This window comes from Salmo salar, chromosome ssa01 (genome assembly GCF_905237065.1).
Source record: "Salmo salar chromosome ssa01, Ssal_v3.1, whole genome shotgun sequence".
Taxonomy (NCBI): domain Eukaryota; kingdom Metazoa; phylum Chordata; class Actinopteri; order Salmoniformes; family Salmonidae; genus Salmo; species Salmo salar.
The window spans coordinates 45110384-45138058 of record NC_059442.1 but is presented as its reverse complement, the minus strand read 5'-3'; the positions used below and the strand labels follow the sequence as shown (position 1 = coordinate 45138058).

Sequence of the window (27675 nt, the reverse complement as noted above, 5' to 3'; positions counted from 1 at the left end):
CAAAAGTTTGGACACCTACTCATTGAAGGGTTGTTCTTTATTTTTTATTATATTGTAGAATAATAGTGAAGACATCAAAACTATGAAATAACACATATGGAATAACGTAGTAACCAAAAAATGTTAAATTTTATTTTAGATTTTAGATTGTTCAAAGTAGCCACCCTTTGCCTTGATGACAGCTTTGCACACTCTTGGCATTATCTCAACCAGCTTCACCTGGAATGCTTTTCCAACAGTCTTGAACGAGTTCCCACATATGCTGAGCACTTGTTGGCTGCTTTTCCTTCACTCTGCGGTCCAACTCATCCCAAACCATCTCAATTGGGTTGAGGTCGGGTGATTGTGGAGGCCAGGTCATCTGATGCAGCACTCCATCAACTCTCCTTCTTGGTCAAATAGCCTTTACACAGCCTGGAGGTGTGCTGGGTCATTGTCCTGTTGAAAAACAAATGATAGTCCCACTAAGCGCAAACCAGATGGGATGGCGTATCGCTGCAGAATGCTGTGGTAGCCATTCTGATTAAGTGTGACTTGAATTCTAAATAAGCAAAGCACCCCCATACCATCACACCTCCTCCATGCTTCACGGTGAAATCTAAACATGCGGAGATCATCTACTCTGCGTCTCACAAAGACACAGCGGTTGGAACCAAAAATCTCAAATTTAGACTCATTTCCACCGGTCTAATATCCATTGCTCATGTTTCTTGGCCCAAGTAAGTCTCTTCTTCTTATTGGTGTCCTTTAGTAGTGGTTTCTTTTCAGCAATACGACCATGAAGGCCTGATTCATGCAGTCTTCTCTGAACAGTTGATGTTGAGATGTGTCTGTTACTTGAACTCTGTGAAGCATTTATTTGGGCTGCATTTTCTGAGGCAGGTAACTCAAATGAACTTATCCTCTGCAGCAGAGGTTACTCTGGGTCTTCCTTTCTTGTGACGGTCCTCGTGAGAGCCAGTTTCATCATAGCGGTTGATGGTTGTTGCGACTGCACTTAAAGAATTTGTATTTATTTTATTTAACCTTTATTTAACTGCGGCAAGTCAGTTAAGAACAAATTCTTATTTACAATGACAGCCTACCAAAAGGCAAAAGGCCTCCTGCGGGGACGGGGGCTGGGATTAAAAATAAATAATAAATATAGGACAAAACACACATCACAACAAGAGACACAACACTACATAAAGAGAGACCTCAGACAATAACATAGCAAGGCAGAAACACATGACAACAACGTGGTAGCAACACAGCATGGTAGCAGCACAAAACATGGTACAAACATCATTGGGCACAGACAACAGCATAAAGGTCAAGAAGGTAGAGACAACAATACATCACGCAAAGCAGCCATAACTGTCAGTAAGAGTGTCCATGATTGAGTCTTTGAAAGAAGCGATTGAGATAAAACTGTCCAGTTTGAGTGTTTGTTGCAGCTCGTTCCAGTCGCTGGCTGCAGCGAACTGAAAAGAGGAGCGACCCAGGGATGTGTGTGCTTTGGGGACCTTTAACAGAATGTGACTGGCAGAATGGTTTTGTATGTGGAGGATGAGGGCTGCAGTAGATATCTCAGATGGGGGGAGGGGGGAGTGAGGCCAAAGAGGGTTTTATAAATAAGCATCAACCAGTGGGTCTTGCGATGGGTAAACAGAGATGACCAGTTTACAGAGGAGTATAGAGTGCAGTGATGTGTCCTATAAGTAGCATTGGTGGCAAATCTGATGGCCGAATGGTAAAGAACATCTAGACGCTCGAGAGCACCCTTACCTGCCGATCTATAAATTATGTCTCCGTAATCTAGCATGGGTAGGATGGTCATCTGACTCAGGGTTAGTTTGGCAGCTGGGGTTACGATAGAGGAAGAGGAGCGATTACGATAGAGGAAACCAAGTCTAGATGTAACTTTTGCCTGCAGCCTTGATATGTGCTAAGAGAAGGACAGTGTACCATCTAGCCATACTCCCAAATACTTGTATGAGGTGACTACCTCAAGTTCTAAAGCCTCAGAGGCAGTAATCACACCTGTGGGGAGAGGGGCATTCTTCTTACCAAACCACATGACCTTTGTTTTGGAGGTGTTCAGAACAGGGTTAACGGTAGAGAAAGCTTGTTGAACACTAAGAAATCTTTGTTGTAGAGCATTTAACTCAAAATCCGGGGAGGGGCCAGCTGAGTATAAGACTGTATCATCTGCATATAAACGGATGAGAGAACGTCCTGCTGCCTGAGCTATGTTGTTGATGTAAATTGAAAAGAGCGTGGGGCCTAGGATTGAGCCTTGGGGTACTCCCTTGGTGACAGGCAGTGGCTAGGACAGCAGATTTTCTGACTTTATACACTGCACTATTTGAGAGAGGTAGTTAGCAAACCAGGCCAAAGACCCCTCAGAGACACCAATACTCCTTAGCTGGCCCACAAGAATGGAATGGTCTACCGTAAGTCTTATTTCATAGTATTAATGTCTTCACTATTATTCTACAATGTAGAAAATAGTAAAAATAAAGAAAAACCCTTGAATGAGTAGGTGTGTCCAAACTTTTGACTGGTACTGTATATTCATTGTTATACCACTTGAGATGGGAAGACATGTTTTTTATGAAGTTGAAAGTGTGCTCTTTATGACAGAATGTTAAAATTAAGTGAAATCAAACTTTTTTGTTTACCAAGTTACACTTCTCAAAAGGCACCGAATTGGTGGAACAACCCACTTATTAGGAAGGTTTTCATGTGCCTTCGTCTGACACGATGCGGAGGCTCCTTCTCCCAGGGTACTCCTCAGTGTCCTCGCTGCCGCCGTAATGGCGTGCAGGAGAGGCTGCTGCTGCGGTGTGGTGAACGAGGATAACGCGCGGTTTCTGATGCTGGCGGTGCTGATCGTGCTGTATCTGCTGTGCGGTGCTGCGGTGTTCTCTGCGTTGGAGCAGCCGAAGGAGCTACAGGCAAACGAGCAGTGGGCGCAGCGCTTCGAGAGATTCACCCAGAAGCACAACCTTAACCGGACCGAGTTGGAGACATTTCTCCGGCACTATGAGGAGGCGAACAACGCCGGTATCCGCGTGGATACACTGAGACCGCGCTGGGATTTTACCGGCGCCTTTTACTTTGTTGGGACCGTGGTGTCGACCATAGGTAAACTCAGAAACAAAGCCAGAAGGTTCAGTAAAGAATGTATTGTATAAAAAATAATGTATAAAAGTGTATTGCAAAGAAATGCACTTTTAATCTAAATGCACCATTTGAATAATTTAGAATAGGTGCCATGCACCAGATTACAAGAAAAAATGTTTTTATGTTGCATACCTTTCAAAAATGGTTGTTTATATAATTCAGGAAATGAATTGCACTTCAAAAGATAGGACACTGTGACACCTTGACAAACTGATTAACCGAATAACCCATATATCTTCATCCCTATCAATGAGAGAGAGAGAAATGAATACTGAATTTATGCCGGAAAAATGTATAGGCAGGTCTGCGATTTAATAGATATGGCAGGATACAATCAAGGTAGATAAACATGTAGGCATTTTGCGTATTGGAAATACTCTCCTTTAGTCTACTGTAGATGACCATGCAGATAAAGGAGACAGAAACAAATTGCATATTGGAGACATTAAATATACATTTCTCCATGTGACAAAGAGCGTTGACGTTGGCCCTTCTCAAGAATCATTTTTCCGTTAATTGGCAGCTCCTATTTCTCCCAATCATTGCTAGCTTTAAGGCAGAAGGAAAATGAACATCAAGTTACTGATGACATGAGTGATGACATCAGTTTTGCCAAAAAAATGATATGGCTATTAATCATTCAGGTTATTTATTTTCATTGCAGATATTTATTTTCTGTGAACACCTATTATAAAAATGTCTAATTTGGCACACAGAAACTAGAGGCCATGAGTAACTTGGTCACATAGAATGGCACCGATGAGTCACTAGTGGGCACCTTTGAGCACTGCCCAAGTAACGCATTTAGATTGGTTTGGTAAAAAAGAAAAAGGTACTTATTGGCCTATAGCAGTCTCACTTAAACCCTCATATATGTTGCCCCGTTTGACATAGACTCGAAACTTTGTATGTAAGTAGGTACCTTTCCTCATGCTGAAAAAATTTACCTCAAGGACCCATAAGTTCCATCAGGATAGATTTTCCTCCATCATGGAAATTGTGGAAACCTTTGAAAAACATCAAAATGAAAAAAAAGTAATATGCACTCCAAATTTGCTCTTTGAACACATCACTCATAAATAATTTGAGAAAATTATATTGATGCATTCAAAAATGGCCACACTATACCAGTAGACGCATATTAGCACATACCTAATATGCAAAAATATGCAGAAACAAGCCCTTAGTTTGAGAAAAGCTCAGGGATTGGCTAAGTTATTGATAAATCAGGAAATCCAATTGTACGTGTCCATTTATATCCTTTGTAAATCCATTCCACAATGGCCAATGAACTTGAAACTTTTAAGGGTCATCAAAGACATAACCAAGATGAACCATGTTGAGTTTGACATTGATATCTTAAAAATAAGGAAACTATTAACAATTCACTTTTTTGACTATGTAACACTAATGCTTAAAATATAACATAAAAATGTTCTCATGGACTAAATGTCATATGCAATCAAAATTTAGTCTTTGGACTCTTGAAGATGTTGAGAAAAGATGGCCACACTATTTTTTATTATTTGTATTATTTAACCTTTATTTAACTAGGCGAGTCAGTTAAGAAAAAAAACATATTTACAAACCCTAACCCGGACGACGCTGAGGCAATTGTGCGCCGCCATATGGAACTCCCAATCATGGCCGGTTGTGATAGAGCCTGGAATCGAACCAGGGTCTGTAGTGACGCCTCTAGCACTGAGATGCAGTGCCTTAGACCGCTGCGCCTCTCGGGAGCCCATCTACTATACCAGTAGATGCATATTAGCACATACGATAATATGCTAAAATATGCTAAAAATACTTTAAAATCTTTTCATGAACCATAGGACCAAATGACAGCGATTTCCCGGCCTTCTTCACTCACGGTTTTTGAGCTCCGCCCAAGCAAGTCATTTGCTTTGGTTTGGTCAAAAAGAGTGGCACAGATTGGGGGTACCGTTATAAGCAGTCTCAGTTAAACCCCCATACCCGTGATACATCTCTTAACTTAGTTTGAAAACAGCTAAGGGATTGGTTAAGAGATGACTGAGTTGATAAATCAGGAAATCCGATTTTATGTGATTTTACATTTAAATCCTTTGTAACTCCACTCCACAATGGCCTATCAACTTTAGTTTTCAGGGTCATCAGACATTACCTTGATGAACCATGTTACGTTTGAAATGTACAGTGTATCTTAAAAAAATAAGGTACCTATTAACAATTCACTTTTTTACAATGTAACACTAATGCTTAAAATAATCTGTAAAAATCTTCTCATGGACTAAAAGTCAGATCAAATCAAATCAAACTTTATTTGTCACATGCGCCGAATACAACAAGTGTAGACGTTACCGTGAAATGCTTACTTACAAGCTCTTAACCAACAGTGCAGTTCAAGAAATAGAGTTAAGAAAATATTTACAAAATAAAATAAAATGTTAAAAAATTAAATCATCAAAAAGTAACATACAAAAATATACGAGGCCATATACAGTGGTGCTGGGGTACAGGTTAGTCAATGTAATTTTTTAAGTGACTATGCATAGATAATAAACGGCGAGTAGCAGCAGTGTACAAACAAAGGGCTGTCAATGTAAATAGTCTGGGTGGCCATTTGATTAATTGTTCAGCAGTCTTTTGGCTTGGGGTAGAAGCTGTTCAGGAGCCTTTTGGTCCTAGACTTGGCGCTCCGGTACCGCTTTTAATTTTGGATGGGGAGCGTTGATCGATTGAACATCTCTGGAGAGACCTGACACCTGAAAGAGCTTGAGAGGATCTGCAGAGAATAATGGGAGAAACTCCCCAAATACAGGTGTGCCAAGCTTGTAGAGTCATACCCAAGAAGACTTGAGACTGTATAATCGCTGCCAAAGGTGTTTCAACAAAGTACTGAGTAAAGGTTCTGAATACTTATGTAAATGTGATATTTCAGTTTTTATTTTTAATACATTTGCAAAAATATCTAAAAACCCGTTTTTGCTTTGTCATTATGGGGTATTGTGTGTAGATTGATGAGGGGGGAAAAACGATTTAATACATTTTAGAATAAGGTTGTAACGTAACAAAATGTGGAAAAAGTCAAGGGGTCTGAATACTTTCCCGAATGCACTGTATGCTTAATATGCTAAAAATGCTTTAAAGAACTTCTTCTCATGAACAATAAATAAGATTGACTCCAGATTTGGTATGTAGACTCAATAAATTAGCCTCTAATGAATTTGCGAATGAGTATTTGCTGCATTCAAAGTCAACCAAGCTACACCACTAGATGGCACCATATCACACCAGGGCTATAAGAACTGAATCGATGGACATGGGGCATTAACATTTGGTATGTAAACCTTATGTATATGTCCTTAGAAGCTGTGTGAGTATAACAATAATAAAGCTGATCTACCCCAAAAATTTAAAAAATAAAATAGTAATTTATTTTTTAATTAGGGGGTAGATCAGCTTTATTATTTTAGATAGATTGTGGCTTCTGTCAATGTAATTGTGTGCATAATTTCCAATGCTACGTATCCCTCTCCTTTTTGAAAAATATACATTCTTTTAAATATATTTTTTTTCTTCATATTTTCTTTCTGAAATATTGTGATTAGCATATCTGTATAATCACCTATTGTTGCCCTATTATTTTGTCTCAACGTAGTAAAAAGTGGATATTTTATTCAGGAAAATGTGAAACCGGAAGTCCTGCCGCTTGCACAGTCAGCGTATTACAGCTGTGAGAATGGAATTTAAGTATTTTGGAATGCTAATGTAGAGTGTACCGACTGAGATTTAAATAATTTGTACATTTTCACCTTGTTGCCTCTGGACAAATTGGCTTAAGAAACTCTGGAGAATCCTATTTGTAAAAAAGAGTCAGAGTCAAAAACAAAAGAGTTAAGAGAACAATTCTGAAACGACAAATCATATTCAAACCATATTTATATTATTTGGTGCATGGACTTGCTCACATTGCTCAGACCAACCTACTCAGACCAACCTACAGCACTAGACTAAACTTCGCTAGTGTCATCCTTGTGGTATTGAGAGATAAACATGTTAGTGCTTTCACTGATTACACATAAAGGAAGTTCCTACATGATGGAGTTCTTGCTTTATCTAATTGAGCTTGTATCCTTTCTGTCATCCTGTAAACCCTGTTTCTTTGCTGCTCGCACCTACATATTCTTGTTTTTGTTTTTGTTCTTGTTTCCAGTATGCTGTCAACGATTATAAATCAGATACAGTTGAGCACTTTGCTTCCTTCCTGGCGTCCATATATCCTTTACTGAGAGTGTGTAACACAAATAAAGTATATAACCTACGGGCAGCGGACGATACAGCCAGAGGTTAGAAGTTGAGTACATGATACTCATATAGAACATGATGATGCTCAAAGGCTGTTTGTGCAGTATGGGGTGACAATGTGCACTATGCAGTGAAATGTGTTGTTTTACAGGGTCAGTCATAGTGGTACGGCGGCCTGGAGCAAATTAGGGTTAAGTGCCTTGCTCAAGGGCACCTTGAAAGATTTCTCACTTTGTCGGCTTGTGTATTCGAACCAGCGACCTTTTGGTTACTTGCCCAACTCTTAAACCGATAGGCTACCTTTCGCCCTCAATTTTATCTCAACTGTATATCAATGACATGTTTTTTTTTGGTGTGGAGGGAGAATATTATGTTACTGGTTTGAAAATGTATTTGTGAGGGACCACAGGCTATTTGAAACAGTATTGGGTAAAGGTAGTAAAACGAAATGCATGCTCTTCAACCGATCGCTGCCCGCCCGACTAGAATCACTACTCTGGACGGTTCTGACTTAGAATATGTGGACAGCTACAAATACCTAGGTGTCTGGCTAAACTCTCTTTCCAGACTCACATTAAGCATCTCCAATCCAAAATTAAATCTAGAATCGGCTTCCTATTTCGCAACAAAGCCTCCTTCACTCACGCTGCCAAACATACCCTCATAAAACTGACTATCCTACCGATCCTCGACTTCGGCGATGTCATTTACAAAATAGCCTCCAACACTCTACTCAGCAAACAGTCTATCACAGTGCCATCCACTTTGTCACCAAAGCCCCATATACCACCCACCACTGCGACCTGTATGCTCTAGTCGCCAGACCCACTGGCTCCAGGTCATCTATAAGTCTTTGCTAGGTAAAGCCCCGCCTTATCTCAGCACACGCTCCAGCAGGTATATCTCACTGGTCATCCCCAAAGCCAACACCTCCTTTGGCCGCCTTTCCTTCCAGTTTTCTGCTGCCAATGACTGGAATTAATTGCAAAAATAGCTGAAGTTGGAGACATATCTCCCTCACTAACTTTAAACATCAGCTATCTGAACAGCTTACCGATCACTGCAGCTGTACACAGCCCATCTGTAAATAGCCCATCCAACTACCTACCTCATCCCCATATTGTTTTTACTTTTTTGTTGCTCATTTGCACACCAGTATTTCTACTTGCACATCATCATCTGCACATATATCACTCCAGTGTTAATTTGCTGAATTGTAATTACTTCGCTACCATGGCCTATTTATTGCCTTACCTCCTTACTCCATTTGTACACACTGTATATAGATTTTTCTATTGTGTTATTGACTGTACTTTTGTTTATCCCACGTGTAACTCTGTGTTATTGTTTGTGTCGCACTGCTTTGCTTTATCTTGGCCAGCTCGCAGTTGTAAATGAGAACTTGTTCTCAACTGGCCTTCCTGGTTAAATAATAAATAATAATTAAATAAAAAATAAATTAAAAAAGGTTATAATATAGGCAATAGGATATACCTCCGTCAATGTCAATGAGAGAATGAAACGTTAGACACACTAACAGAAGCCAATAAAGGCAGTGCTTTATTGCTAGCATCTCCGTTCCCTCTCCTCCAGTAGTCTCAAGCCTGTTCTTCAGCCCTGACTCTCTTTCTTTTTAAAAGGATGAGTTTTTAGGGATGTATCTTTCATCTCTGAGGAGCACATCTGTCAGAATGGTAATTAAAAACCCAGTCGCTAAATTAGCATTGAACTCAATGAGATATGCCAAGAAAAGGTATTATGAGACAATGCCACCTATGAAGGGATGAGCACTTTAGAGGGTGGGCACTTTAGGAACAGACAGGGAGGGTAAGGTAATTATGATGAATGAACCTTCACCATTTTAATTTCTCTCCTGAACATCTACCATCTCTCTCCCCCCTTCCCTCCAAACCTCTCTTCTCCTCCACCCCTCCCCCTTCTCTCTGGTCAGGATTTGGCATGACCACCCCGACCACGGTCAGTGGCAAAGTCTTCCTCATCTTCTATGGCCTGATCGGCTGCGCCTCCACCATCCTATTCTTCAACCTCTTCCTGGAGCGCATCATCACCGTGCTCGCCTTCGTGCTCAAGTCATGCCACGACCTGCAGCGCCGGCGACCGGGCGTCATGCCCCACGATGGCCCCAGGGGGGCGCCACCGCCAGGACCCAGAAATAGAGACAGGGACAGTCTCGCTGGATGGAAGCCTTCTGTGTACTACGTGATGCTGATTCTTTGTGTAGCTGCTGTGGTGATATCCTGCTGTGCCTCGGCCATGTATTCAGCGGTGGAGGGGTGGGGCTATCTGGACTCGCTGTACTTCTGTTTTGTGGCGTTCAGCACCATCGGGTTCGGGGACATGGTAAGCAGCCAGAGGGTTACGTACGACGGGAACCAGACAGCCTACAGACTGGGGAACTTCCTGTTTATATTGATGGGTGTCTGCTGTATCTACTCGCTGTTCAACGTCATATCCATTGTCATCAAGCAGGTGAGGATTTTTTGTTTTATTTATGTTTGTTTTATGAGCAGTTGTGGTTGCACGCATGCACAGACCCACACATTGTGGGAGATGGCGTGCATTCACTCTCTGTTTTTACTCTGTCCTTTCCTATTGGCTATCCCTCTCTTGCTCTTCCTCTTCTCTTTCTCACACACACACACACACACACACACACACACACACACACACACACACACACACACACACACACACACACACACACTCCAGCCTCTTTCTCTAGGTTTGTGGGTTTTTTACCAGAGCACTATCATTAATAATGTCACAGAATTTCAAAGTTTCATAAAAACAATACATTTTCCCAAAACTCAAGCAGACTCTCAACTGGCTGCTGAGAAAGCTGGACATCTTCTGCTGCCGAGGTTGCTGCCACTGCTGCCCCGCCGGGATCGCGAAGAGATTGCACCCGCGCCGGAATGCCGTGATGCCCAGCGGCACAGGACATGGACACTTCCGGGCGCGGCGGACTGTCTCCATAGAAACGGACGCGTTGAACGAGAGTGAGACGGATGGAGGACGGCGGATGTCAGGGGAGATGATCTCCATGAGGGACTTCCTGGCAGCCAATAAGGTGAGAGGGTCACCGGGTAAAAAGAACATTAAAAGTTCACTCTGTTACTTTCATCTCTAGTCAAAAGTGTTGCCCCTCCACTTTATAAATTGAGGGCATGGGTTTTTGGCATGTTTTGACTGTATTTTCAGTGTCTAGTACCCGGAGTGACCAGTAGGGCTAGGGACCAATTTAAATCTACGTTTCAGACTGCACCTGATCTATGTTTCTTAGTGCTGTCATGCAATATGGAATGTATGATCTATTGTCTGTATTGTTGGAAATATATTTATGTATATCCTTTTGGTAAGCAAGCAGTTTGGAGATGCAAACCCTGCGCTATTTTAACTGTACAAAGGGACAGGAAAGTTTGTTAACACTTAAAGGTACACCCAGTGAGATGAAGTTGCATGCACGAAGTAAACACAATGACCTTTAAATGTCAACTGGGCTACAACACAGATCTTCGGTGCTACGGATTGAACCGAGCTCTAAGAAGCTCAAGGCTAAACTTCTTTGCCACGTTGTAGCAGCATAAAGCGCACATCTGCACGTACTCTGTGTGACAATGTGTGAGAGCAAAGTCTTGCATCGCGCTCGTCTCAATATCTGCTGTGCTTCTTGTTGCAACGTCATCTTGCTGAGTCTACCTTTAAAGCCTGCGGCATGCTTTATATCTTGTTATGAACATGTAGAGGAGCCTTTATAATGTCTTATCTTTTGTCTAGTTATGAAAGTATCATGTGAACCTCTCCTCGCCTCTCCAGGTGAACCTGGACCTGATGCAGAAGCAGCTATCAGAGGCAGCAACCAATGGGATCCCTCGGCCTTCCGTCTCCAACCAAAACAGACAGAATGGTTTCTCTGGGGGAGTCGGGGCGCTGGGCATCATGAACAACAGGCTGGCTGAGACCAGTGTGGATAGATGACTGAATATTACAGTCATTATGCAGGCTTACTGCACACCATACAGAGAAGGATCAAAACAGATACTACATCTCTCAAAACCATGTGATTCGAGAGACAAAGTGGACACCAGGTGCTCACTGAAGGAGGGATTCCCAAAAACTGGTTTGGGTCGGGTCCAAAACTTTTACATAGGTCACAGTTGGAAAAGGTTTTGGAATGGAACCATTGCTGTAGCCCACTGAACGTGGTCCATAGAGGCACTGTACACTGTAGAGAAAACAACTACAATAAGAATATCAGAAAACATCATATGGAGTCTCAAAGAGCAGACGTCATAAGAGCTTTACATAGCGTGATAATGACTCATCGTTTATCAGCAATGCGTGGCACTCTTCGTTATGCATGGCAGCCATTTTGTCCGAGAATGTTCAGTGACCATGACACATCAGCCATCGTGGTGGAGATGTTAAGGGTTATGACGCCAAATGGTCTTGTCCATGATCATGTTTGTCTTTCCCTTATTGACATGTGTACAGTATTTGTTATTGACAGCTATGGTGTTGTTTTGTAGGAGACGGATCATGCTTTTATGCTTGAATAGGTGCCCAGAAGTTGAAATCAGTCATCAAATTCATAAAGATCTTGATTGAGGAACTCCTCTTCACTCTGCTATAAAAAAATCAAGATATCACACTATATTGTAAATACAGTTCCAAAAATGTTAGAAACTATAACTATAAGAAAACACTGTACTGATACATTTGATTGATTCTAAAAGTGCTAGCTGTCATTTATCTGTAACAGAGTAGTACTTCTTCCTCTCTTTGGTTTTTAAATATGATTAAGAAAAATTGAAAGAAGACTGAAATCTATTACTTGAAATTACACATACTAATTCAAACTTACCCTGCACCCCTTTTAATACAGTTAAAAAGAAGACATTTGCAATGTTCCAGGAAAAACTAAAATCAATTAAAGTATGCAGGCATATAAACAGAATTTATAAGTAAATTGTATTTATCTCAGCGCTCCACTTCTCCTTGGAGGAAATCATTATTTACGTCTTTTGAAGGTAGAACTTAATGTAAATGTGGCTCTGAATTGCTAATCGGACAGCTGTTGTGTTTGTAGCTGGATAGCTGATGTATGTGTGCGTGTGGGTGGTCTGGAACATGGAGTCACCACAGACCTGAATAATGGATGATGCAGGACATCAAAAGACCTTTTCTTTTTCCCCACACTCTTTTTTTGTATTTTCCTCTCTCTCATTGATCTTCTTTGAATTTCTGTCGGGGAAGTTTCACACTTTAAATCAGGGGACTCCTGAGTCACGACATAACGCACTGTTGAGTGCAGGGTTTGGAGCCTTGTTTTACATAAAAAGCAACCTCAGAAAGCGTTTATAATATCGTCTTCCCATCTCTCTCCCTGTTACAGTCCCTGTGCGCTACTTGAAACGATGCAAGAAATCCCTAACAGTGTGTTGAACTAATGTAAACAGAGCGATGTGTTAGGATTTTATGAGAATGAAAGGGATTGTATAAACATAATGTGGAGATAGACATTTGAATTGACTGGCTATTTTCTTTGTGTGTTTTAACGCCATTTTATGTTATGATCATATAGCACATTATGTCAGCAGTGTAGGCCTCTTTTCTGGAGGGCTTTGCATCCTTCTGGCAATGCATTATCATCTGCCACTGCTATAATTAAAGGTTTCTATTTTTATTATTGTTGTATATTATGTAACAGGACATTGTTTCTTACGCTTTGTCAGTTTGTACTTCACTGGAGGCAGAGAAAAACATCAAACAGGCTTATGTTGCCCCTGTCAAACAGTTCACTCTAATACACAAAGATCAATACTTTAAAATGTATCATACCCAAATTAACACCAGGGATATAATGTTTCTCTCAAGCCCTCAAACTTTTCAAAGATGTTTGTGTGGAAAAACAGTGTATTTTCTCAACAGGATAGACCCGAGTGAAAGCAGCTGGTACATACAGTACCAGTCAAAAGTTTGAGAACACCTACTCATTCAATGATTTGTATTTATTTGTACTCTTTTCTACATTGTAGAATAATAGTGAAGACATCAAAACTATGAAATAACACATATGGAATCATGTAGTAACCAAAAAAGTGTTATATTTTATATTTGAGGTTCTTCAAAGTAGCCACCCTTTGCCTTGATGACAGCTTTGTACCCTCTTGGCATTCTCTCAAACAACTTCACCTGGAATGCATTTCAATTAACAGGTGTGCCTTGTTAAAAGTTAATTTGTGGAATTTCTTTCCTTCTTAATGTGTTTGAGCCAATCCATTGTGTACAAGGTAGGGGTACACATTAGATAGCCCTATTTGGTAAAAAACCCAAGTCCATATTATGGAAAGAACCACTCAAATAAGCAAAGAGAAATGACAGTCCATCATTATTTTAAGACATGAAGGTCAGACAATCCGGAAAATTTCAAGAACTTGAAAGTTTTTTCCAGTGCAGTTACAAAAACCATCAAGCGCTATGATGAAACTGGCTCTCATGAGGACCGCCACAGGAAAGGAAGACCCAGAGTTACCTCTGCTGCAGAGGATAAGTTCATTAGAGTTACCAGCCTCAGAAATTGCAGCCCAAATAAATGCTTCACAGAGTTCAAATAACAGACGCATCTCAACATCAACTGTTCAGAGAAGACTGCGTGAATCAGGCCTTCATGGTCGAATTGCTGCAAAGAAACCACTACTAAAAGGACACCAATAAGAAGAAGAGACTTGCTTGGGCCAAGAAATACGAGCAATGGACATTAGACCGGTGGAAATCTGTCCTTTGGTCTGATGAGTCCAAATTTGAGATTTTTGGTTCCAACCGCCGTGTCTTTGTGAGACGCAGAGTAGGTAAACGGATGATCTCTGCATGTGTATTTCCCACCGTGAAGCATGGAAGAGGTGGTGTGATGGTACTTTGCTGGTGACAATGTCAGTGATTTATTTAGAATTCAAGGCACACTTAACCAGCATGGCTACCACAGCATTCTGTAGCAACACGCCATCCCATCTAGTTTGCACATAGTGGGACTATCATTAGTTTTTCAACAGGACATTGACCCAACACACCTCCAGGCTGTGTAAGGGCTATTTGACCAAGAAGGAGAGTGATGGAGTGCTGCATCAGATGACCTGTCCTCCACAATCACTCGACCTCAACCCAGTTGGAGCGCAGAGTGAAGGAAAAGCAGCCAACAAGTGCTCACCATATGTGGGAACTCCTTCAAGACTGTTGGAAAAGCATTCCAGGTGAAGCTGGTTGAGAGAATGCCAAGAGTGTCCAAAGCTGTCATCAAGGCACAGGATGGCTACTTTGAAGAATCTATTTATTTGTTTAACACTTTTTTAGTTACTACATGATTCCATTTGTGTTATCATAGTTTGATGTCTTCACTATTATTCTACAATGTAGAAAATAGTAAAAATAAAAACCCTTGATTGAGTAGGTGTGTCCAAGCTTTTGACTGGTAGTGTAATACAACATACACATTCAGGTGTGAAAGACAATGCTTTATGTTGCCATGGCAACCACCCAGAGTAGACAATCGAGAGCAATTATAGTACTGATATCTTTGTGCAGGCACTAACTCCGCCATGTTTCGTTGAACAAAGCCTATGGGGAAATTTGTTTTTGGATAAACGCCAAAAATAAGGTCTGTGGTAAACACAGGCTTAGGAGATATTGTACATTTTGTTCTATGAGGTAATCATAATCAACTAACCTCACTTGTGAATTTTGAAGGATTTATGTAATTAAATAAACAAGGCACACAAAAGCTTTATAATTCATCAAGGTCATGTTAACTAATATTATCTCAGAACAAAATGTGTAAGATCTCATAAGCCTGTTAACCTTGGCCTAGATTCTGATCAAGCTTTAACTGCGACCACAGACACCCGCATGCATGGCTGATGTTTTGGCGGCGTCAGAAATTGCATTGAATCCATCAAATCAGTGAGCAGCTGTTCTTGCAATCCTTGTCAGGAAGCCACACCTGCCCCACTAGCATTACAAGTTCAGAACAGGAAAGTGTAGGCTATATAGAAATAATTGCCCTCAAAAATCATTAAACAAAATGAGGATTTCTCTCATCCTAATTGAGGTGAAGATTACATCTCACATCCCGTTGTTCAAACTTGTAAACAAGGCTGCATGGGATTTCTGTTAATGCGACTCCATGCAGCCAATGGCAATGTCCGCTTTAGGTATAATGGCAGGGGCCACGTGTGGATTTGACAGAGCTAAAGCAGTTCCACCTCAGACACCCATCAAAACAACCGCTATGCGGATGTTGGCTAAAGCGGATCTGATTGAATAGAGCCCTTTTTTCCTGCATTTATTCCAAAATCCTATTCTTTCCTAATTCACTTTGCCCGTAGGAATAGCTGAACGAACCGGAGGTAAATCAGTTTTTATGACTACAAGCTGGTGAGGTCTATACAAACCAATGACTATAGGGGCAATCTCAGCTTAGATATCTTGGACAGTTTGTTTTCAATACCTTTTATTATCATTAAAAGAGCCATGATTCAGTGAGTGCCATGCTGTGCCCATTGTGAACACACCGCATGTTAGGTAGCAATGTAGGATCCACACTGTTAGCACTGTAATCATTACATAGAATCATTGACACAAAAAAAAACATGATTTAAAGTTAAACCTCAAATTAATAAAACCCAATAGAAGACTTGTGCAGCTCAAATTATACTGAACAAAAATATAAACACAACAGGTAAAGTGTTGGTCCCATGTTTCATGAGCTGAAATAAAAGATCCGAGAAATGTTCCATATGAACAAAAAGCTTATTTCTCTCAAATGTGGTGCACACATTTGTTTACATCCCTGTTAGTGAGAATTTCTCATTTGCCAAGATAATCCATCCACCTGACAGGTGTGGCATATCAAGAAGCTAATTAAACAGCATGATCATTACACGGGTGAACCTTGTGCTGGGGACAACAAAAGGTCACTCTAAAATGTGCAGTTTTGTCACACATGCAGACTGCAGGAATGTCCACCAGAGCTGTTGTCAGAGAATTTAATGTTAATTTCTCTACCATAAACCGCCTCCAACTTAGATCTTGAGAATTTGGCAGTATGTCCAACCGGCCTCAGTCCACGTGTAACCACGTCAGCCCAGCACCTCCATATCCGGCTTCTTCACCTGTGGCATCGTCTGAGACCAGCCACCCAGACAGCTGATGAAACTGAGGAGTATTTCTGTCTGTAATAAAGCCCTTTAGTGGGGGAAATCTAATTTTGATTGGCTGGGCCTGGCTCCCCAGTGGGTGGGCCTATTTCCTCCCAGGCCCACACACGGCTGTGCCCCTGTCAAGATATGTGAAATCCATGGATTAGGGCCTAAAGAATTGATTTCAATTGACTGATTTCCGTTTATGAACTGTAACTCAGTAAAAAAAATCACTGAAATTGCTTGTTTACATTTTTGTTCAGTATAAAATTAGGAGAAAAGGCAGCGAGAGACTGATAGATCAGTACTTTACTTGGCTGTCCAGCTAATCACTTCCTGTCACACAAACTTAAGACTTACATAATGTAGTTCAAATGTGCTGTTATCCTTCAAAGATTATTCTCGGAAATCCTTTGTAAAATATGAAAAGGCTACTGAAAGACTTTTTCAGACACTGAATACAATGCTTTGATGATCAAATTCTCTGGATAGTTAATAGTTGCATAAATTAAAATCAATAAGAGAAGCTCCGGCTCACCAGTCATCTGCAGCCACACCACTAATGGTTATAGAGCCACTGGAGGCATCTGGGCCCATATTCACTGAGTATCTCAGAGTAGGAGTGCTGATCTAGCCTGGGTGCCGGTCTGTTTCTGCTCTCTTGCCTACTCCTTACCGAATGATCATGCAGAGCATGTTTGGCTTGACAATAACAATGGAGTAGGCAAAAGCACAAAACAGATCTGGGACCAGGCTAATGCTAATCTAGGATCAGGTCCCCTCTATCCATATCATCTTATTCATTATGATCTAAAAGGAAAAACTGATCCTATGTCTGCACTCCTACTCTGAACCTCTGTGAATATGGGCCCGGGAGTGGAAGAAACAAAAAGAGACTTTTCCCTTTTAGGATTTGAGGCAACTAAACCACAATTAAAGAACAAGACCTCCACAACATTCATAATAGATCAAAGACAAAATAAACTATTCCATTGAAACACCCATATATTGGAGAGGGAGCACATGGCAGAAGTATGTTGTGAAGTATAACAAGCATAAAGGGAGTCAGAAAGACCTGGTCGTTTCAAAACTCAGATCTTAGTGTCGCCACAGTATCTTAAAGATCCTCTGCACATGTATCTTTAATGTTACTACACTAATAAGAGAGAAAAATAAACAGATCGAGATAAAAATAAAAGAGGCAGGTTTTGATACAGTTATATAGACTGACAGTAAAAGGAAGAAGACTTAAATCCTGAGATTAGTCTCATGTCCAGTGGTAAACTATCGTGGCAAGAAGGACCGCACTTTTCTAACCGCTCTCCATTTTACCTCACATTACTTTCCCAAACAAAATCTTAGCTTTAACAAATATTTACTGTGGAGTTAAAGACTATCTGTAATGAAATAAATACAGCTTCAACAAACATTGGCCTGGGTTGAGTTTACAACAAGCACACTTGGCAGAGTGAGAGTCAGTAGCAGAGGAGTGCATAGGCCATAAGTGTTGTGCTGGTTCAAGTAGAACCACTACTGCTAGAAGCTGCTCCTAAACACAGATCTAGGATCAGCTTTACACTAACCCAACCCAGTCAAACCTCAAAAGCTAAAAACTGTCTTCAGATCAGTGCTTAGGACTGAACTTCTGACCTCAGATGAGGGAGGGGAGGGTTCCCATTAGCTCATCATGTGGTTAGTGTTACCAATGGCAGCTCCAGGTAAAAGTTAGCCCTGGCTTAACCACAGATCTAGGAACCGGCAACCCCAAACTTAACCATTAGGAAGATTAACAGTATCAGACCCTGGACCAGCAGTTACATACAATTTCTACCAAGGCTGCAAGTGTGGCGGCAGACCAGGATGTCCTTATTTTGGCATCCTTCGTTTGGAAGAGTTGCAGTGTTGGCCCAGAAGTCCTTATTTGGATGCTCTGTTTTGAAAGAGCTGCAGGTCGAGGCGGACCCACACCTCTCCAGTGGGGACCTCGTGGAGGAGCAGACGGCGCGTTGCTGGACCCTTGTTCTCCAACTCCTTCTTTATGGTCGCCACGGGAACCTCCGTACGACCCAGGAAGTCTGGGAAAAGGCAGAGAGGAGACACTAGTTAGCAGTCCGACACATACATAGAGTTTGCGTTCCAGGCCAACTACATCGCAGACGCTGCAATACATAAACTGTACTACACCAACTTCACAGTCGGGCATCCGTTTGCTCTATCATTTGACGTGGTGAGCTGATACGTTCAACAACTATTTGAGACCTGGCACGCGTCTGAATTTAGTCTGCCTGGCCAGGCGCGGCCACAATGTCTGGATTTGTGTGTGTGTGCTGACCGTCAGGGGAGAACTGGTCCCTCTCGAAGATCGTGACACAAAGGACGTCCTGGTACAAATCTCTGATGTTGAACTGACAGTTGAAGTTCCACTTGGGGTTGCCCGTGTCACTGAGGGTCCTAGAGGTGTAGATCTGAGCCCCCATGGTTACCTCGCAGTAAGGGTTACTCTTACCTGGGGGAGGAAGAGGAGGAGAGGGATGACAAGGAGAGAGGAAGAGGAGGGAAAGGTTTTAATACATACCAGTGCTCAAGACACGAATACAGTCTGTACATGTGTTATGTTTACATTTATAAACTGGGAGGTTCGAGCCCTGAATGCTGATTGACTGGCAGCCGTGGTATATCAGACCGTATACCATGGGTATGACATAACATTTATTTATACTGCTCTAATTACACTGGTACCCAGTTTATAATAGCAATAAGGCACCTCAGGGGTTTGTGGTATATGGCCATATACCACACCCCCTCAGGCCTTATTGCTTAAGTGAAGCTTCCTCATTGTAATAAGTGGTACTAGTACCTGTCTGCTGTGTAGGTAAACTACAGTGGCAAGAAAAAGTATGTGAACCCTTTGGAATTACCTGGATTTCTGCATAAATTGGTCATCAAATTAGATCTGATCTTCATCTGAGTCACAACAATAGACAAACTCAGTGTGCTTAAACTAATAACACACAAATGATTGTATTTTTCTTGTTGATATTGAATACATCATTTAAAAACATTCACAGTGTAGGTTGGAAAAAGTATGTGAACCCATAGGCTAATGACTCCTCCAAAAGCTAATTGGAGTCAGGAGTCAACTAACCTGGAGTCCAATCAATGAGACGAGATTGGAGATGTTGGTTAGAGCTGGCCTGCCCTATAAAAAAGCCAAACTAAATTTGAGTTTGCTATTCACAAGAAGCATTGCCTGATGTGAACCATGCCTCGAACAAAAGAGATCTCAGAAGACCTACGATTAAGAATTGTTAAAGCTGGAAAGGGTTACAAAAGTATCTCTAAAAGCCGTGACGTTCATCAGCCCGCGGTAAGACACTGTCTATAAATGGAGAAAGTTCAGCACGGTTTCTACTCCCTAGGAGTGGCCGTCCTGCAAAGATGACTTCAAGAGCACAGCGAAGAAAGCTCAATGAGGTTAAGAAGAATCCTAGAGTGTCAGCTAAAGACTTACAGAAATATCTGGAACATCCTAACATCTCTGTTGACCAGTGTGCGATATGTAAAACACTAAACAAGAATGGTGTTCATGGGAGGACAACATGGAAGAAGCCACTGCTGTCCAAAAAAAACATTACTGCACATCTGAAGTTTGCAAAAGTACACCTGGATGTTCCACAGTGCTACTGGCAAAATATTCTGTGCACAGATGAAACTACAGTTGAGTTGATTGGAAAGAACACACAACACTATGTGTGGAAAAAAAAGGCACAGCACACCAACATCAAAACCTCATTCCAACTGTAAAGTATGGTGGGGGGAGCATCATGGTTTAGGCTGCTTTGCTGCCTCAGGGCCTGGACAGCTTGCTATCATTGACGGAAAAATGAATTCTCAAGTTTATCAAGACATTTTGCAGGAGAATGTTAGGCTATCTGTTCGCCAATTGAAGCTCAACAGAAGTTGGTTGATGCAACATGACAACGACCCAAAACACCGAAGTAAATCAACAACAGAATGGCTTCAACAGAAGAAAATGTGCCTTCTGGAATGGCCCAGTCAGAGTCCTGACCTCAACCCGATTGAGATGCTGTGGCATGACCTCAAGAAAGCAGTTCACACTAGACATCCCAAGAATATTGATGAACTGAAACAGTTTTGTAAAGAGGAATGGTCCAAATTCCTCCTGACCGTTGTGCAGGTCTGATCCGCAACTACAGAAAATGTGTGGTTGAGGTTATTGCTGCCAAAGGAGAGTAAAACATTTATTAAATCCAAGGGTTCACATTTTTTCCACACTGCACTGTGAACGTTTACACGGTGTGTTCAATAAAGACATGAAAACAAATAATTGTTTGTGTGTTATTAGTTTAAGCAGACTGTCTATTGTGTTGTGACCTAGAAGAAGATCAGATCAAATTTTATGACCAATTTATGCAGAAATCCAGGTATTTCCAAAGGGTTCACATACTTTTTCTTGCTACTGTATGTATGATGTTCATAAAACTCACCGTTGGATTTGCAGGACTTGAGTTCAGTGGCCTCCAGGATGGTGACTAACAGCCGGCCGATTCCACTGGCCTTCAGGGAACGAGCTGCGCACACACACGAGAATAGTCACACCACTACTAGGACTCGTGCTTTAACTATTGGAGTGAGTGTGAGAGAGAAAAACAGAAAACTGACCTTGGTATGCCTTCTCTCTCTTTTTCTTATCGGTCTCTAAGAAGTCCTCCGAGGCAGCTTTAATCTTCTGCACCCAGGCCGTCCTGCAGAACGAAAAGTACACACACACACACACACACACACACACACACACACACACACACGAGCAAGGGTAATGGAATGCGAGTGGAGTCCCTGCATATTAGTGTGTGTGCATGTGTACCTGCATTTGTGTTTGTGCCTGTGTGTACCTCTCGTTGATGTTCTCGGTTTTGAGGCTGTAGACTCGGTCGATGTGGGAGATGTGGAAGAAGGGCTCTTCACTGGAGGGGTCAGGCAACTTCACTAGAACCTCGTTGAGGAACACCGGCTACAGGAGGAAACATAAGACACTTCATAAGGCTGTCATAACCATGTCATAACCATTGAGAAACAAAATAAATGGATACAGGGATGTTCTCAATTTGAACGGGCTGCGATGAGTAAACACTTCTCAAATAGGAAGTGTCCTTTCGATACCTTGTCAAAATGAGCCATTTGGAACAAATGCCTGCGTGTGCGAACACGTCCGTGCCGTTTGTTTCTCACCGGTTTATACATCTTGAGCTGTGTGTTGTTCTTGGTGCTGAAGAGCTTGTCTGGTCCTGAGGAGCTGAACTGTTTGGCAGCGTGGGTGAGCAACAGGAAGTCGTTAAAGAGGAAAGCCCACAGCTCCTTATTGCTCTTAATCTTATACACCTTCCCACTGTGGAGCAGCTTACGAGGCCCCAGGCAGTTAGTCAGAGAGTTAAACACCAAGTTCTGCACGGGAGAGAGAGGGAGGGTTACAGACGTGTGAGAGATACTGTGTATGTGGGTATACGGTGTGCGTGTCTACCTCTGTGACTCCCTCACACTGTACGTGTGACTGTATCCACTCCAGCCTGTCGGAATTCTCCTTCTCCCTGACTCCCTCGTTGACCTGAGAACAGAGCTCCTCAGCCCGCTCCAGAGCCTCTCTCAAAGGCCTGCGGTCTGCATGGTCCTCCTGGGTACTCTCCAGGATCTGAGACAACCAATAGACAGGGTTAAATACACACACACACGCCGACCAATCTTTTTACATCAGCAGGTTGTCACGAAGTGCTTTCCAAAGAACAAACAATGCAGATGGAAAATACACACTGGTTAAAAGTACACACACACACACACACTCACATGACTTATACACACACACAGGTACTATACACGCAGACAAACACGCACGCACACACTTACGTTTTTGATGTGTAGAGGGTAGCGTGTGATCCTCTGCATGGGCTTCAGCAGGAAGCTGGATAAGGGCATGCCTTTACAGCGGTAGTCTGTGGCGATTTTCTGATGGAGGAAAACCAATATTTAATATGAACACACAACCTTCCATGTATAATCAGCACTCTCCGGTTGGTATGTGTCAGAAATGTTCATGTTCTCCTCCTCCACCCACCCCACGTTCTCCTGTTGTATTCTACCTCCCGCCCCTTCTTCTTCCAACTTAAATGTGTTGTCTTGTCATTCATTTCCTCTCTCTCCTCTGTACTCTTGTCTTCCTTCACTCACTGCATGTTCTTTCATGCTCCCTCCCTCCCAGTCTCCCTCTCTTCTCACTAGCTCCCCCTCTCACCTTGAGGAAGTCTTTAAAGTCCTGTTGGTTGTCAGTCCTACTCTGTAGCAGAGCAGCTCCGTTGAGTTGACAGGAGCAGAACCGGATGTAAGGCTGGAGGTGAGCCAGCTCGGACGCCAAGATGTCCCCGATCACCTGGACGGGCATGTTCTCACCCCCCGTCTTCTTACGCACACGCAGAGCCCTACGAGCACACACACATTTAAACACACACAAACACCACATGTTCTTACCATCTGGCCCGAGACACCCATACATATGATCACAGTCGTGAACACACACCTAAACCTACTCCACGTCAATACGTACTTTAGCAGTTTGGTGTTGCAGGCAATGAGCTCCTTCCAGTTGACAAAGATCATGGCCATCTCTGCCTCTGTCAGACGGCCCGACTCAGACATGGGCTTATGGAACACCTGAAACACACACACACACACACACACACACACACACACACACACACACACACACACGGAGTACAGTACATACGTGTGCTTGCTGTGTGTGTCTGTGCGCCGATTCTAGCGTCTGTGTTTGTGTGTTACCTCCAGGACTATCTGTAGGTCCTCTACATATCTCTCCTCTGTCTGGAGGAGCTCGTGGATGTAGCCCTGTCTCTTCCTCTCCTGGGGACTCATAGAGTCTAAACTGTTCAGGTCAGCACACCCTGAAAGAGGAGAGGAGAGAGGAGGAGAGAGCAAGTGAGAGGAGGGAATCATACAGATGCAGGATCTTAATTTGATCACTTTTTGTTGCTGAGAATTTTCCTGTAGCTGCAGGATTATTTTGCTGAGACAATACTGGTCAAATTAGGATCCTACGTCTGTATATACTCAGAACAGAAACGCACATTCACATTTGTATACACTCTGAAAAACACACACACACACAGACACACCCCTAAGCCTATCAATCGATAGTCCGTCTCAGAACCAACCACACACATTCAACCAAAGCAAGGGCACTCTTACCTTGTGCAGAGTGCCCATTCTGACAGCCGTGGAGTCCCATACAGGTGGTCTCCTTTTCTTTCTCAGTATCCCTCCCCTCTTCCCTCTCTTCTGTCTTATCCCAGAGCCTTAGAAACTGCAGCTTGTCTTCACTGTGTAAACTCATGCTCTCTCTGCTGTCTCGCTCTACCCAGGTAGACTATGAGACGCTTTCGCCAACCCTCTAACCGGTGTTCTCCTCTCTCCCTCACCTTGTCCTCTCTATCCCTCCTGCCCTCTCATCCACAGACACTAAGCCCATAGCAAGACACGCAGCTAAATCTGTTTGTACCAAAATAGGAGAAGGACTGTGTGTACTTCCAGATGATCAACATAACTTTCACCCTGCCTTGGGAAGACACTGGGTAAATAAACGGTAACCAGAGATCAGAATATCTAGATACTGTGTTCCAGTTCTGAATATGTGTGTGTTTATTTCAGATAGCAATGGTGTCGTGTTGACTGTAAACACACGCTGATCTCTTCCACAGACAAACGGTCATACCGTTAGCGCTGTCCTAACATTCGCACCAAGGGATGACGACACACATTTCAAAAGCAGCCTTTAATTTCACCATGGATTCAGATTAGCCCAACCGGGCGGCAGGTGGCGCCCTCATTCCTTTGTCATTGGGTGTCCAACTGGACTCTACGCAGCCGGCTACACACTACCGGTTGGGCGAGACTCAGATAGAAACAAAGAGAGGCACATTTTCAAAAATCGTCTCACTGTGTGATGTGGAACAAGTCCCTTAGCAGAAGAGAGTAGGAGAAGCTGTAGTAGGGTGTAGAGAAAGAGCAATCCAACCCCTGGACAGTGCTTGGTTGTCCAACAACATACATTAGTTTGCATAGATTCGTTTCCTTTTCAGTGTTACAGCAGCTAGCTACTTCACTCTAGCTTGATCATGCACTAAAACGGAATAGGCACAGCAGAGAAACATCATCAGTAATCATAATAATATAGTCAACGCCAGAGAATTAAGGTGCGATTGTAACTAGTTGTTTGTTCTGCTCGACACTGCAAAGCTCAAAGAGTTGATTCAAAGAGCTATGAATCATCACAATCAGGTACGGCTTGGAAACACACACACAGTGGCCCGAGCAAATGAATTATTACAATTCAATCAACGATGAATCGTTCCAGTTGAATCCGAGAGGACTCCTTTTGATTGTCACGGATCCCATAACAAATACAGTGTGGCCAAAGCAAACGATTCATCATTATTGAATAAGTAAGGAATCAGAGCAAGATGGTGGGTTCTTTGCGAGCTGAACTTCCTTAATGATAAAGAAAATAAAATGGGGCTAATATAATTATGTTGCTCCTTCTAAGAGAAAATGGGAGGAAAGGAGGAGGCAGGTGAAGGGGAACAGCCACAGAGAGAGACCCACTAGATCAACATTAGTGTCATTGCACTTCAGGGTCACCAAACACCAAAACATTGTCCTAATATAGAAAACCGTTTAGGAGTGTGCATGTTTGCTTCAACTTGCATACGTTTTTCCTTTAGATTCAGCCAGGGGTCCTACATCAGGTCAGAAAAGTCATTGGATGCATTAACGACAGCAGGCATACAGACAGACGGGTCAAATCTCAGCTCTTGGTTCAGTCCAGGTTAAAAAAAGCCAGTTGGTGGGAGTTGACTTGAAAAAGCAGGAAGGAAAGGGACAGATGCTCCAGGTAGCTTCCCCGAACCACAGATCTAGAATCAGGTTGCCTAACGTTAATGCTAACTCTGATCTTTAGGGCAGCGTTGCCCAAACTCCTGGGGACCCTAAGGAGTGGTCATTAGGGATTTTGCCCTAGCACTGATTCAAATGATCATCTCATCATCAAACTTTGATAGTTTGAGTTGGCTGTGTAGTACTAGGACAAAAACCAAAATGTGCACCCCGTGGGTCACCAGGACAGAGTTTGGGCAACGCTGCACTAAGGGATGACAACCTATCAGACCCTGTATCAGTGGAAGAGTAGGTACAAGTTAAACCCTAACCACTGGCACAGATGTTATTTCATTCCCCTCGTGGTTAAAGTGACAGAGCAAGATTATGGCAATTACAGCATTTTTCTACTTACCCAAAAACAGATTAAGTCATGGATGATTGCACCTTCAAACTGCATGCAGACATAAAAATGGTATCCACGAGTTCATCTGACTCTGGGTAAGTAAAAAAACAGCTTAATTTCCAGTATTTTGCACTATCCCTTTAAAAAGTTAGCATTATGGGTTGGCTAGTCTGACCCTAGATTTGTGTTTAAGGATAACGTCAACCTACTCCAAAACAGACACAGGCAGAAGGTCAGAGGTTAGAGGTCAGAGAGGTGTGACCAGACAGGGGTCAGAGGTTAGTAAAGGGGCGGGGCCTCCAACAGTCCAGCTCATGAGAGCGTGATAGTGGGTCTCAGACGGAGAGGAGGAGGAGGAGACACTACCACCCTACAGAAAGAAAGAGATGAAGAGGGAAGAGAAAAGAGGAAGGGAGGGAAAGAGGGAGAGAAGTGAAAGGAAAACGTGAGTGAGAAGAATGGATGGATGGATTGATGAACAGGTGAAAATTAGAAGAAATGGTAGAAAGGAATCAACAGGGAAAGATTTCGCCCAAGAGTATAAATAATACCGTTGCTAAACTCTTACCCAGGGTTTCCCAAAGTGGGTGCACGTTTTGGTTTTTGCCCTGGCACTACACAGCTGATTCAAATAACCAACTCAGCATCAAGCTTTGATTATTTGAATCAGCTGTGTAGTTCTAGGGCAAAAACCTAAACGTGCACCCACCCTGGGGGGGTTCAACTTTAGACTAGTCTGACTCACCATGCTAACTGGCTCTACTATCATCTTATATATTATGTCATGTGTACTGGTAGGCATCTATCTGCCCACCTTGTCATGTGAACATTTAAATTGAGAAACTATAATTTGAGAAATGACGACTTTGGAAAAGCACATCAAAAAGGTGATGTACTCACATTGCTGGCTGGGGTCGGTGTCGGCAGTGGTCATCTTGACGTAATTGGTTGGGAACAGACCGGTGACCCCGTTGACCTCCCCTTTCCACCAATCGGGGTCGTTCTTGTCGAACACACTGATCAGTTGACCCTTGGAGAAGCTCATCTCGTCCTCGTTGGCTGCCTTATAGTCGTACATGGCAATGACCTGACACACTGGAGGAGAGGGGGAGAGAGGAGAGCAAGGTGTGAGAGGGCATAGAAGTTCCAAATAAAGGACAGCCGCTCTTCTTCACCCATTACCTACTGAAGACGTGTGTTTCCTGAGATAGGTGTGTTTTTTTACCTGGTAGAGGTGCTGGCGTGGACTTTCCGCTGTTGGATCCCAGCATTTTGACGTGCGAGGCAGGAAACCAACCCTTCTGACGCTTCTTTCCCCGCGCCTTAGAGATCAATCAATGAACAATTTAAGCAAATTGTATCGATCAAAATCATATTGCCTGATTTCATTCTAGTCTAAAACAACCAGTCAGTCGGCCAACCTGCAGTTCTCCGAGCCACCAGCCGGTGGGGTTCTTGCTGAGGATGAGGATGAGCTGTCCTGGCGCCAGGCTGAGCTGCTCTGTCCCCGTGGCCGTGTATGTTGTGCTCACCTGGGCTATCTCTGCACACGCACAAGTAGGGAGTTCCATCAGATTTAGAGGAACGTTAAAAGGAAAAAGGAGCAGCCATGCTATACTTTCCCAGCATGGGAATAATGTA

The 27675-nt window shown here is 42.6% G+C and overlaps 2 protein-coding genes across 3 annotated transcripts in view; one reads left to right on the top strand and one right to left on the bottom strand.

Annotated features, from left to right (window-relative positions):
* The first annotated feature begins 2760 nt into the window (after positions 1-2760).
* On the top strand, positions 2761-13162 carry kcnk13a (potassium channel, subfamily K, member 13a). The gene is made up of 4 exons (XM_014196436.2): positions 2761-3129; positions 9407-9945; positions 10292-10546; positions 11293-13162. The coding sequence occupies exons 1-4, from the start codon at positions 2799-2801 to the stop codon at positions 11452-11454; spliced, it is 1287 nt and encodes a 428-aa protein (XP_014051911.2). The 5' UTR covers positions 2761-2798; the 3' UTR covers positions 11455-13162.
* A 2803-nt stretch (positions 13163-15965) lies between these two features.
* The window catches only part of itsn2b (intersectin 2b), a 38643-nt gene continuing 26933 nt past the window's right edge, over positions 15966-27675 (bottom strand). For both annotated transcript variants that reach the window (XM_045718354.1, XM_014196451.2), the window contains exons 26-39: positions 27456-27577; positions 27260-27356; positions 26935-27129; positions 23520-23641; positions 23284-23390; positions 22975-23158; positions 22590-22688; positions 22210-22377; positions 21921-22133; positions 21584-21702; positions 21354-21436; positions 21179-21262; positions 19003-19176; positions 15966-18745 (exon numbers count right to left, since the gene is read on the bottom strand). In XM_045718354.1, coding sequence (XP_045574310.1) covers positions 18588-18745; positions 19003-19176; positions 21179-21262; positions 21354-21436; positions 21584-21702; positions 21921-22133; positions 22210-22377; positions 22590-22688; positions 22975-23158; positions 23284-23390; positions 23520-23641; positions 26935-27129; positions 27260-27356; positions 27456-27577 — 1925 coding nt within the window. In that variant the 3' untranslated portion in view covers positions 15966-18587. The remainder of the gene's footprint in view (positions 18746-19002; positions 19177-21178; positions 21263-21353; positions 21437-21583; positions 21703-21920; positions 22134-22209; positions 22378-22589; positions 22689-22974; positions 23159-23283; positions 23391-23519; positions 23642-26934; positions 27130-27259; positions 27357-27455; positions 27578-27675) is intronic.